Source organism: Oryctolagus cuniculus, chromosome 7 (genome assembly GCF_051225735.1).
Source record: "Oryctolagus cuniculus isolate XC-2025 breed Fujian yellow rabbit chromosome 7, ASM5122573v1, whole genome shotgun sequence".
Classification (NCBI taxonomy): domain Eukaryota; kingdom Metazoa; phylum Chordata; class Mammalia; order Lagomorpha; family Leporidae; genus Oryctolagus; species Oryctolagus cuniculus.
In genome coordinates, this window is record NC_142873.1 from 124282636 (window position 1) to 124295327 (window position 12692).

The 12692-nt window shown below is 39.2% G+C and overlaps 1 protein-coding gene across 6 annotated transcripts in view; it reads left to right on the forward strand.

Annotated features, from left to right (window-relative positions):
- Positions 1-12692, forward strand: part of LOC100353437 (AGBL carboxypeptidase 4) — a 1500799-nt gene that overhangs the window by 727473 nt on the left and 760634 nt on the right. For all 6 annotated transcript variants that reach the window (XR_016211041.1, XM_089300713.1, XM_089300715.1 and 3 more), the window contains exon 4: positions 2786-2880. Coding sequence is in view for 5 of the 6 variants with exons in the window: in XM_089300713.1 (XP_089156839.1) it covers positions 2786-2880 (95 nt within the window). In the remaining variant the exon portion in view is untranslated. The remainder of the gene's footprint in view (positions 1-2785; positions 2881-12692) is intronic.

Consider the following 12692-nt stretch of genomic DNA (forward strand, 5'->3'; position numbering starts at 1 on the left):
GGGAAAAACAGCCTCCAAAGCTCAGAAATCAGACTTCAATAGACGTCTTCAGACAAATACCAGAAAGTTTTGCAGTGTCAGATTCTCAGGTAGGAGCTACTATTAATGAATAAACTTAAGAGGAAAAAAGAAATTGGACACAAAGGTAAACCCTGCAAGAGGCAAGAGTGAGCAGAGGGACACAGGTAAATTGGACAGTAATTGACTCCATAAACTATTATGATAATTACATAATTGAAGATAATTAAAAAGATTCAGTCAACAATGATGTGGTTGAAATTCAGTAAAAGTAGAGGGAAGCTAGATCAGAGTTAAAACAATTTTAGGCTTTTGTATGGCTCTGAAGGAAGATAGGGATGCTAATGAACTTTAAACATCACTAGGTAAATGAGCATCTGATGGTATAAAAAGACATAACAGAGGAGCAACAAGGATAGAATCTGGTGCCCCAACCAGGACTAGAACCCAGGATGCCGGCGCCACAGGCGGAGGATTAGCCTAGTGAGTTGCGGTGCCCACACAGTGATGATTTCTTTAAAGTCAACATTGTTACTATCAATGTGAAACAGTTTGTACATCACAGTGATAAAAAAATTCAGAACTATTCAAATATTTATACTATTTTAAATTAAATTTAATGCATCTAACTTATCTTTCCTTTAATTCATAATTTATTTTTTTAAAGATTTATTTTATTTATTTGAAAGACAGAGTTATAGAGAGAGGTAGAGCAGAGAGAGATGTCTTCCATCCGCTGGTTCACTCCCTAGATGGCCACAATTATCGGCTGTGCCGATCTGAAGCCAGGAGCTAGGAACTTCCTCCAGGTCTCCCTCCTTCCCTCCCTCCCTCCCTCCCTCCCTCCCTGCTGCCTCTCTCTGTTTTTCTATTTCTGCATTGCCTTCCTCCCTCCCTACTTTTTTCTTCTATCTCTCTCTGCTCTCCTTCCTTCCTTCTTTCTTTCCTTCTTTCTTGCCTTTACTTTGGAAAACAGACTTGGTTAGCATTATGAAATTTTGGAAGCTTAGGATCACTGACAACTTAACCTAGATTCAAATACTGATCCATTCATCTGTTAGTGGCATGATTCTGAGCAACATATGTTACCTCTTTGAAGCTTCGATTCCACCTCTGTAAAATGGGGAATGTTAGCATTTATTTAGTGAAGTTATAGGAGAATATTTAAGATTTTAAAAATCATGCAAAATCTCTGACATTTGATGCTACATAATACCTCACACAGTAAATATTGGTCAAGTGAAATGACACATACATTTTGATGCTTCTCTTTCTTTTAGTGCTTCTGGTATGAAGGCTAGCCTACAACAATCTCTTGAAATCTTTTCCCTTTCTCAAATTATGCTGGCTGCCCTTTCTCTATCCCCTTTGGATTGTTTCACTGGTCTTCACATATTTTATGTGTGAAAATATGTTTACTAAAATATATTATCTCTTTTACTATGCTACCTCCTTAGGAATACTTTAGGCATTTAAAATACCTTACTACCCCTATTTAATATTTATTTAAGATGTTTTTTCATTTATTTGAAAGTAAGAGTTACAGAAAGAGGAATGACAGAGAGAGTTCTTCCATCCTTTGGTTCACTCTTCAAATGGCTGCAAAGGCAAAGAATGGGCCACAAAAACCAGAAACATGAGACTCTATTTGTGTCTGGCCACATGAGCAGTGGGAACCCAAGTAGTTGGGCCATCTGCTGCTGCTTTCCCAGGTGCACTAGCAAGGAGCTGGATTGAAAGCAGAGCAGCTACGAATCTAGCTGATACTCAGATATGGCATGGCCGTGTCACAAGCAATGGCTTAACCCCTTCTGCCATAAACACTGACCTTGTTACTACAAGGTAAGAGCAAAAGTGATTTACCCAAGTACTTATGGTGTATGAATCCATGATGAGATTAAGATTGAGCCCAATATACCTGATCACAGCGGTTCTTAGTAAACAGAGTTCCAAGTAGGAGCAAGCACTGTGGAGCAGAAGATTAAAGCCCTGGCCTGCAGTGCCAGTATCCCATATAGGTGCTGGTTCGAGTCCTGGCTGCTCTGCTTCTGATCCAGCTCCCTGGTAATGTGCCTGGGAAAGCAGCAGAGAATGGCCTAAGTCCTTGGGCCCCTAAACCCATTTTGGAGACCTGGCTCCTGGCTTCAGATCGGCTCAGCTCCGGCCGTTGAGACCACTTGGGGAGTGAATCAGTGGATAGAAGACCTGTATCTCTCTCTTTCTCTACCTCTCTCTGTAACTGTGTCTTTCTAATAAATACAATAAATCTTAAAAAAAGTTTCAAGTATTTAGTGAACTTTTAAGTTACGATTTTGTGTTTAGTTATTATCTTTAAACTTTTTAAACTTCAACTGCATTACTGTCACCCTAATGATATTGTTATTGATTTCCATCCAAAATCTAGGTCAGATGTATTAATTTATTTAATTCCCATGAGAACCCTATGATGTACTGTTATTATTCTCCTTTTTTAGACAAGAACACTGAGACACAGAGACGTCTAGTGGGTAGCAAGATCACACAATTCAAAAGTGGTAGATTTGGGATTAAAAGTTCAGGCTTCCAGGTTCTGGAGTCAGTGTTGTTAACTGTCATGTTTAGCTGGCACAAAAACATTCCATTCCTGTGTGTGTTGTTTATCCTCACTAGACTGTTGCCTGCTAGTTCACGTGGCTGGTTTTAACTCTGCTTACTCTTCTGTCTCCTCAGGAACTGGTAACTTGCATAGCATAGCCTTCTGATGAGCTCCTCCCCTTTTCTTTTTCAGAGAGTCATTTTCAACATTGTTAATTTCAGTAAAACCAAGAGTCTTTATAGAGATGGAATGGCGCCTATGGTGAAATCTACCAGCAGACCCAAATGGTAAGTGACTCATGGAAAGAGACCTCTTTTTGGTTAGAAAATGTTACTCAGAGCTCAAGTTGATCTTTGCTCCCAGGGCTCTGTCCTAATTCCATTGACCAGAATGAATATTGCTCTTTGAGGATGTTGGGAATATGCTTCCATGGTTAGAATGAAGGATATTATGTAACGAGGGAAGGTACAGTCTGTTATTTGGTAAACTTCCTATCTTGTTTTTCTTTTATTAATACTATCTTTAAAGTATAATGTGGGAACTAGAGAGTTTGGTAGATTTCTCTTGTTTTCCCCTCCTCACCTTTTTGGTATTTTTGAGTAGATATTCTGTTTACCTTTTGTGAATGTTAAAATTGTTTGTTCATATTCGATAATGCAGATGAGGAGAGTTTGACAGGATTGCTTGATAATGGTAATGAGAATGATAATACATATTTACAAGTGCTATTTACTCTTGCTGGGCTGAACATTTTACCAGGAAATAAAGATCTTCCTGGTTTCTTTTTACTGCTGTTGATTTAAAATGTATTTTATCTGATCGAAGTATGGCTATTCTTGCTTTCTTTTATTTGGAGAATTTAGTACATTGATATTTAAGGTAATTCTTTATAGGTAAGATCTTACTACTGTCATTTTGATACTTGTTTTGTGTTTTTATTTTTGTTCCTTTCTTTCTCTCTTAAATCTTCATTTGTGGTTAAATGATTTTCTCTATTGATGTACTTTGGTTCCCTCCTCCTTCTCCTCCTCCTCTTCCTCTTCCTCCTTTCTCTCTCTCTCTCTCTCTCTCTCTCTCTCTGGTAAGTCTATGTTTAGGTTTTGCTTTTGGTTACCTTGAGGCTAATAAACACTTCTTTTGGTTAAACAAGCTATCTTGAAATGATAACAACATTGAATACAAATAAGAAAACAAAACAAAAACAAAGAAATTCTAATAAAACGCTTTATTTGTTTTCCATTCCTCTCAACGTTTTAAAATTTTTAAAACATTTATTTAGGGGCCAGTGCTCTGGCGAAGTGGGTAAGGCTGCCGCCTGCAGTACTGGCATCCCATATGGTGCTGGTTCCAGTCTAAGCAGCTCCACTTCTGATCCAGCTCTCTGCTATGGCCTGGGAAAGCAATAGAAGATGGTCCAAGTCCTTGGGCCTCTGCACCCATGTCAGGGACCCTGAAGAAGGTCCTGGTTCCTGGCTTTAGAATGTCCCAGCTCCAGCCATTGTAGCCATTTGGGGAGTGAGCCAGTGGATGGAAGACTTCTCTATCTCTCTCTTTGCCTGTGTCTCTCTGTAACTCTGCCTTTCAAATAATTGTATTAATCTTTTTTTAAAAAAAGAATGTATTTATTAATTTAAAAGAAACAGAAAGGGAGAGGTCTTATATCCAGTCATTTACTTCCCAAATGGCTGCAAAAGCTAGGACTGGGCCAGACTATAGCCAGGAGCTAGGACCTCCATTTATATCTCCCACATGGTTGACAGGGGTTCCCGTACTTGGGCCATCTTCTGCTGCTTTCCTAAGAGAATTAGTTGAAAGCTGGATTGGAAGCAAAACAGTTGGAACTTGAAGCGGTTCTCAGATAGGGTGTGCTGGCTTTGTAAGTGGTGGCTTAGCACATCGTGCTATATTGCTGGCCCTACATTTTGAACTTTTGATGTTACATTTTCTCTCTTTCAATATTTTCTATCTCAACATTTTAGTGTGCTAATTATATGTTTAAGTCTTCACAGTTAAGATATAAATGGTTTATATACCATTTTAAAAATATTAGGACATTCTGAATTTGTTGATATGGTTACTATTACCAGTGAGTTTTCTACCTTATTATACGTTCTTACTTGCTGACATCCCTTCCTTTTAGTTTGAAGAACTCTCTTTAGCATTTCTTATAATATAGTTCTGGTGGTGATAAATTCTGCTTTTTGTTGTCTAGGAATCCTGAACTCTCTTTCATATTTGAAGGATAGTTTTTCTAGGTATAGTATTTTTGGTAGCATTTTTTTTTTTTTACTTCAGTACTGTAAAAATCTCCTTGTTGCTTCCCCCATAATGTTTATGTTGAAAAGTCTGTAGTCTGGTGAATTGGGACACCTTTATGTGTCATTTGTTTCATTCCTTCTGCAGATTTGAGAATCATCTCTTGATCTTTAACCTTAGAAAGCTCAATTGTAATATATCTGCTGTGGACTAGTGTTGAATCTGAGTAGTGACCTCTGATCTTCCTATACCTGGATATTTGTATCTTCTTCTAAGTTTGAAGGTTTTCTGTCATTATGTATTTGAATATGTTGTGTACTACTTTGGCATTTTTAAGTCCCTGTTGAGTCCCACTAAGTTGAATATATGCTCTTTTCAGGCTACTTCATAGTTCCTGTTAGCTTTCTTTATTGTTCTTGATTTATTTTTCATCGATTCCCTCCTATTATGTATTTTCCAATAGACTATTTTCAAACTCTCTTGTTTCCTCTTCTGTTTGATTTATCTTGCTATTGATGCCTCCTATCATGTTTTTAATTTCACTTAGTATGCTTTTTAGTTGAAAGCTTTCTGCTTGTTTTGTTGAATTGTTTCCATCTCTCTGTTAAATCTCTCTGTTAGAATATTGAAGTTTCTCTGTATCCTGTTGAGTTTTCTTAAAACAGCTATGTTGAGTCTTCATCTGCTCATTTGGAAACTTCAGTTCCTAATGGTTGATTTCTGGCACCTGAATCTGCTCTTTCAACGAGCTCATGGTTTCCTGGAAGTTCTGGATGCTTGATGGAATGTGATTCATCTGCACAATGAAGGATTAGTTTTTGCACTCTGGCTTTGTTTGTGATTGTCCTTCTAGAAGTTCTAAGCAGTCTGTTCTACTGCTGAGGAAGTCTGTGTTCTATCTGCTGAAGTGGGCTCATTGACTGATATCATCACTGGTGGTACTGTTGAGGTATAAGACTGTTCAACCAGGACCTTGAAACTCCACTGGGCACTGAAACACTTCCACAGGCTCTGTCTGCAGGCACTGGTCTAGAAAAGGGGATTATTATATTCTGCTCAATGTTGTGTTCTGTCAGCCTGACACTGAGTTCCAAAACAATGCCATGATTCCTCGCTGTCTACCCAATATTTTAGGAAGGATGAAAGAAGTAGCTTCTTGGCTACTCAGAAAGCTCCAGGTAGGTCACACTTGTGTGCCATAGTCACCAGGCCCTATGAAAACTTGGGGGTATACACCAGGCCTATGAGAGACTGGTGGTGCTGCACACCAAAATAAGCCTGTCTTGGGATCACAGGTCTCTACCTCATATTAGTGGAAGCCCAGAGACTCTATCCACAGGCGCTGACCCAGGGATAGGAACTTACAGGATCTGCACAGCCTTGGAGGAGGATGATAAGTAGCCCTTTGGCCACTGACATCGGCCCCACTGTGATCATACCTGGGTCTCACAGTCCCTGGCCCCTCAAAGACATAGGAGTGCCCTTCATGCTCCCCCAAAGCTGGCAGTGACACATATCCAAATGAGTCTGACCACACCCGATCCCCAATGCCACCACTGAGTGCAGTTCTCTGCAGGCAAGTTTAAAGGCTTTGTTTGTGAACACTGGCCAGGGTCTTTGGGCTTTGTCAAGTGAAGGGTCTCAGGATAGTAGGCCCAGCTCTGAGCTCCCTGGCCTCTCCACATAGCTAGAGTTTCACTTTATGCTGGTGGTTTGGGTTTGAGAGGTAGATGCTGCATAGCTGTGAAAACTCCAAGTATTTACTCCATCAGAAAGGGCCTGGAGGCAAGGACTGGTGAGCTTAGCCTGGCTGGATTTTTTTTCTCAGTGGACTTGGTACCATAATTCAGTTTACTTGGTCTCTCCAAATAGGAGATATCTTTATACACTCCTTAGTGCTGGGTGAGGAGTGACACAGCAACTCTTTTCATCTTGCTGTCTTCAAAAACTTTCTTCTGACTATAAGAAGATGAAGTACTGCAGTCTCTCACTTGGATTCTGTAGCTCTTTTGAAGGGGACTTAGTATGTGTATAGCTATTCACATTGGTGTCTATGAGGAAGTGGTAGGCAAAGCTTCCTATTTAGTTTACTGGCTCCCAAAATGAGTTAAAAAATTTTTTTTTTCTTTATTTGAAAGTAGAGTGACAGAGAGAGATCACTCCCTAAGTGGATGCAATAGCTGGGACTGAGCCACGGTGAAACTAGGAGCCAAGAACTCCATAGTGGACTTCTGTGTGGGTGGTAGGGGCCCAAGCACTTGGACTGATTTTTGCTGCTTTCCCAGAAGCATTAGCAGGGAACTGGATTGTAAGTAGGGCAGATGGGACTCAAACTGGCACTCTGATATGGGATCCCACTGTTGCAAGCATGTGGCTGTTTAACCTGCTCTTCCACGCCAGCCCAAAAATGAGTGTTTTAAAAGACAAAAGTTACATACTATTCATCTATCACACAGTAGGTTTTAAATGAGTGCTCGCTGAACTGAATTGAATTTGTTATGAGAATTTACATGTAAAGTGCCTGGCACTTGCTAAGTGTTCAATAAATGTCATTTATTATTAATGGTATTATGTAAAATACTGTGCAAACGCAAGGAATTGTTAATATTATTCTAGCTTTGATCCCTGTTCAAATTTTAATGACTAGTGAGAAGATAGTCTCTGAATGTCTATATTTATAGAAAACTAGCGATTCATAAATATTGAATTGTGCTTTTATCCACAAGTGATACTTGGCAATTTTCTATAAATGCTATGCTGAGAAGCTCAGGTTTGTAGAAGTGTAACTATTTGATGATGATAGAGAAAACTGTTTATTAAAAGGTAAAAATATCTTTCTGGGCATGTTTTTTGCTTTGATGCTTCAGATCAACTAAAATACTGATCCTTCACTCAATGTCCTTTGATAGCGGGATCTGGGCAAGAGACTGGCCTTTGCTTTGAGTCTCTGAATCCAGCCAAAGTAAATAATAGAACCAATCTCTCTGTTAATACGCATATGTGTAGATGAGTACTTCCAACCTTGCTGGTAACCAGACATTGTTCTTTTCATTCTCCTAAGGTCTTCAAAATAACATTGTTGGGATTTTTAGATAGCAACAAGAATCACTGTCCCTTTTTCCCAAGTGCTCAATTTTGGTCTCTCTCTCTCTCTCTCATATACTCTCTCTTTCTTTCATGCTTTTGATTATCGGTTGGATCTTCTCAGAGTTCTTAACAAGACTGAAATATGAATGAGTCCTTGTATATATAATATAATACCCTAGATTTATGTCAGTGCTCTTAGCAGCAGCCATTATCAAGCCATTGGACTTCTCTGATGGTCTGAATGAACTGAAGTTTCAAAATTAAGTTCATTGTAGTTAACAAAGCAGTTAGGCATAAAGTACAATACCATACCTAGAACTGGATAAAAAAGCTATTCCCCTTGCTCCGTTATACCCAGGTATTTAGATATTTTTTCTACCCTGATGTGCTATGCATTAATTCTAAATATTGGCTATAACTATGCCATAACTTTCTCCTCATAATTTTTGTTAAATAATATCTACTGGTTATAATTGTTATTCTTCTTGACATCATTTTATTCTGAGCATCTTTTTTGTCCCTTAGATGCTGTCTGCCTAGGACTTTCTTTTCCCTATGTTAGTAATGTATACCAGCACCTGTTTCCCAGTAGTCCTTATCCCAAATGTTCTAGGATTAGAGAAGTCACCGTGACTGTTTGGTTCTCAGAATATTAGATTTTACTGGCTCCAAAGAGTCCATCACAATTTATGATTCTAGAAAATGGCCTAAATCAGGCCTGAAAAATACCAGATCCCAAAATTAGGATTTATTCTCCAGTGTGTTCTTAGTTCTAACCCTGCCAAACCAAGCAAGCATTTTAACAAAAGAGGTTTCAGATAATTTTTTTTGTCTAGGGCTTCCCTGTGATACTGCAAAGAAGTCATGGAAAAACTCTTCCCTCAGGACAAACATTAAACATTCTGAATTGTTTGGATTTTGTGGTAACAAATTGGGGAAGCAACCTTTCTGTACCATTTCAAGGTGAAACATTCTTCCTCATCATCCTCATAGGGGGCTGTTACTGAGGTAAAGATCTCAGGTTTAGTGTAGACCTGACAATCAGTTACTTGTAAAAAGCAACTGAGCTAGAGGCACAATTAAAAAGCCATTATGTATATATATATATATGTCCACTCAGCTGTTCTGCCTTGTGAAGACAAAGTCAGAATTTCTGCCTCTCTTAGTTCAGCCTGTTTCTTTTCACATATTGGACCCTTAAGGATTGTGGTTAGGGCCATGTAGCATCAGGTTTCTGAAACCATAGCTCATTAATTAATATTTCTTAACAATATCCAAGGCCAGGATTGCTATGTGTTTGGCACTTCTGGGAACTGGATGAAAAGGCAGTTGAGATCTGTATCCTCACCTATGCAGAATGTGAGGCTGGAAGTACTTACACAACTAGTAATAGTGGCAAAGGCCAGACACATCATGACTTCAATTTCAGTGTTCCGTATCCCATGCAGAAGTATGGTAGGGGAAGCAAAAACAAAGAAGAGTATGCCTCATTGATTTTTTCTTCATAGTAGTTTGAGAAGATTGGGACAAATCTTTTAGGTGGGTTCCATTTAACACATTTTTATTGAGTATCTAGTCTGTGCTAGATCCTGGGATTAGAAATATGAATGTGACCTCACTTCTCTCTTTAAAGATTTTATTTTTCTTTTAGAAATTGAAATGAAATATAAACATTAATAGATAAAATATGAGGAACACTGTCTTCAGAACCATTAGAGAGGTATGGAAAGAGCCTCAGTTTCCTCATTATAAAAATGTGTAACATTAATTTCAGAGTCGTTATAAGAAAAAAAATTGATATGAATGTGAAAATTATTTTTGAAGTCTCAAATGTCACAATAAAATCCCTTCCCTTCCCTTCCTCTCCTCTCCCCTCCCCTCTCCTTCCCCTCCCCTCCCCTCCCTTTCCCCTCTCCTCCCCTCCCCTCCCCTCTCCTTCCCCTCCAGGTTTTTATTTCTCTCTCCCCTCCCCTCTCCTTCCCTTCCCCTCCCCTCCCTTTCCCCTCCCCTTCCCTCTCCTCCACTCCCCTTCCTGTCTCCTCCCCTTCCCTTCCCCTCCCCTCCTCTCCCCTCTCCTCTCCTCCCCCTCCCCTCCCCTCCTCTCCCCTCCCCACCACTTCCTTTCCCTTCCCTTATTCACCCAAATCTGACTGTGTGATTATTATTCCTTCTTTCCTTCTATCTACTTTTGCTTGTCAATAAATACTTAATTAGCAGTTAAAAAGGACCAAAGGGGCAGAGGGGCCAGCACTGCTGCATAGTAGGTAAGGCCCCTGCCTGCAATGCTGGCATCCCATATGGGCGACAGGTCGAGTCCCGGCTGCTCCACTTCCAGTACAGCTCTCTGCGTGCCCTGGGAAAGCAGTAGAAGATGGCCCAAGTCCTTAGACCCCTGCACCCATGTAGAAGACCTGGAAGAAGCTCCTGGCTCCTAGCTTTGGATCTGTGCAGCTCTGGCCATTGCAGTCTTTTGCTGAGTGAACCAGAGAGACTTTCTCTCTCTCTCTCTCATTCTCTCTCTCTCTCCCTCCCTCCCTCCCTCTGCCTCTCTGTAACTCTGCCTTCAAATAAATAAATAAATCTTTAAAAAAGTAAGAAAATCAGGTCATCAAAGAAGGAGGTACCTTTCTCTGAAGGGAGGAGAGAACTTCCACTTTGAACATAGCCTTGTCTAAATATGATCAGAGTCGGTGAACTCAGGGGGCTTCCATAGCCTTGGCAGCTCATGACAAGAGCCTAGGGTGATTACTGAGGCCATAAACAAGAGTGTCAATTTGTTAAGTCAACAACAGGAGTCACTGTGCACTTACTCTTCATGTAGGATCTTTGTCCTTAGTGTGCTGTACATTGAGATTTAATGCTATAACTAGTACTCAAAGAGTATTTTTCACTTTATGTTTCTGTGTGGGAGCAAACTGTTGAAATCTTTACTTAATGTATGCTAAACTGATCTTCTGTATATAAAGAGAATCGAAAATGAATCTTGATGTGAATGGAAGGAGAGAGGGAGTGGGAAAGGGGAGGGTTGCAGGTGGGAGGGAAGTTGTGGGGGGAAGCCATTGTAATCTATAAGCTGTACTTTGGAAATTTATATTCATTAAATAAAAGTTAAAAAAAATAAAAGGAAAAAAAGTAAAAAAATAAAAAGGACCAGAAACTATGCAAGGCATTAAAACATAATAGTGAAAAGTGATTTTTTTCTCAAAGCTTATAGTCTATTGGGATAAACATTAAATATTTAATTCTAACAAAGTGTAAGAACTTGGGAATTCAGTATGATTTGCAAACTATTTAGCATGCTATAGAGCATTTAAGACCTAATCTACTCAAAGAATAAAAGACCTTCCTCGGAAGTATTTATGCTGAATTCTGAAAGATGAATAGGAGTTAGATCATAGCAGGTGGTGATATGTATGAAGCAATAGAATGTATCTGAAGACCAAAAGATGAAAGAGACTATTACATCTTTGAGGAGCCAGGGCCAATGTGATTGAAGCATGAATTTCTAATAAGAAAGTGATTGTATATACAAGTAGGAGTGAAGTAAAGGTGAGCATTGTATGACAAGCTAAAGATTTAGGCTTGGTTTTAATGACAATGGAAATAAATTGGAGGGAATCAGCAGGGGCAAGACATGATCATTCAGTCTGGCATATTAGAAAGATCAGTCTTGCTACTGAAGAGAGAATACAGTATCTTGGGGAAGAGGACAATTGTTTGGAAGATTTTATAATACCTTAGGCCACAGATAATGAAGAATTAGGATGTTAACAGCAGTCATGAAAATAAGTAGATGATATGAGGGATAATGTATAATTGAATCTGTTTAGCATTGTGATTGATTGGATGTGGCAAGTAAAATAGAGGGAAGAGTCCCAACTGACCTCCAAGTTTTCTACATGGGCAATAGAAGGGATGACAATGCCATTTGCTAAAGATAGGGACAATAGGAGGAAAATCAGCTTTTGGATATTTGCTTTTCTATAAGCAATGAGGAGGTTGGCCTTGGAAACATGGAGTCAAAAGTACCTGGGAGACCTGTTAGCAGAGACGTCAGTTAGTAGTAGAATATATTGTTAAGAGACTCAAGAGAAGAATCTGGAGGTACAAATTCAGAAGTCATTGGCCTATAGATCATAACCAGAGTGGTGGAATTAGATGTGATCTCCCAGTGAAAGTATATGGAGTGGACAGAAGATTAGGCCGGAGCTCTTGAAAAATTCCTCCATTGAAAGATTAGGTAGAGCATTAGAGGTTCACAAAAGAGGGTGAGGGGGACTGAACTTAAAGAAATAAAACCAGGAAACTGTGGTGTCATGGAATCAAGAGAGAGGCCTTTTCTAAAAGGGGGGTGCTAATATTGGCAAGTACCCCTGAGAAGTGAAAGGTAATTAAAATTTGAAATACCCAATGAATATGGTGATTTGAATGTCATTTGAGGCATTTAGTAAGTGCACTTTAATGATGTGGTAGAGGATGATGAGTGTTCAAAATGGGCTTGTGTGGTTTAAGGAGTTAGTTGGAGATATAGTTTGAAGAAATTTGGACAATATGGAAAATTCTTCAAAGCATTTGACTATAAAAATAGGGAAAGCAATACAGGCCCATGGGATAGACACAGTTATAATAGTAATTTGAATTACATGTGGTGACAGTGGTAGGTACAAATAAATATTCATACTTTCTGTCATTCACTTTTAAAGATTTATTTATTGAGTTGTTTGAAAGGTAGGGGGCGGGAGAGCAAGAGTGAGAG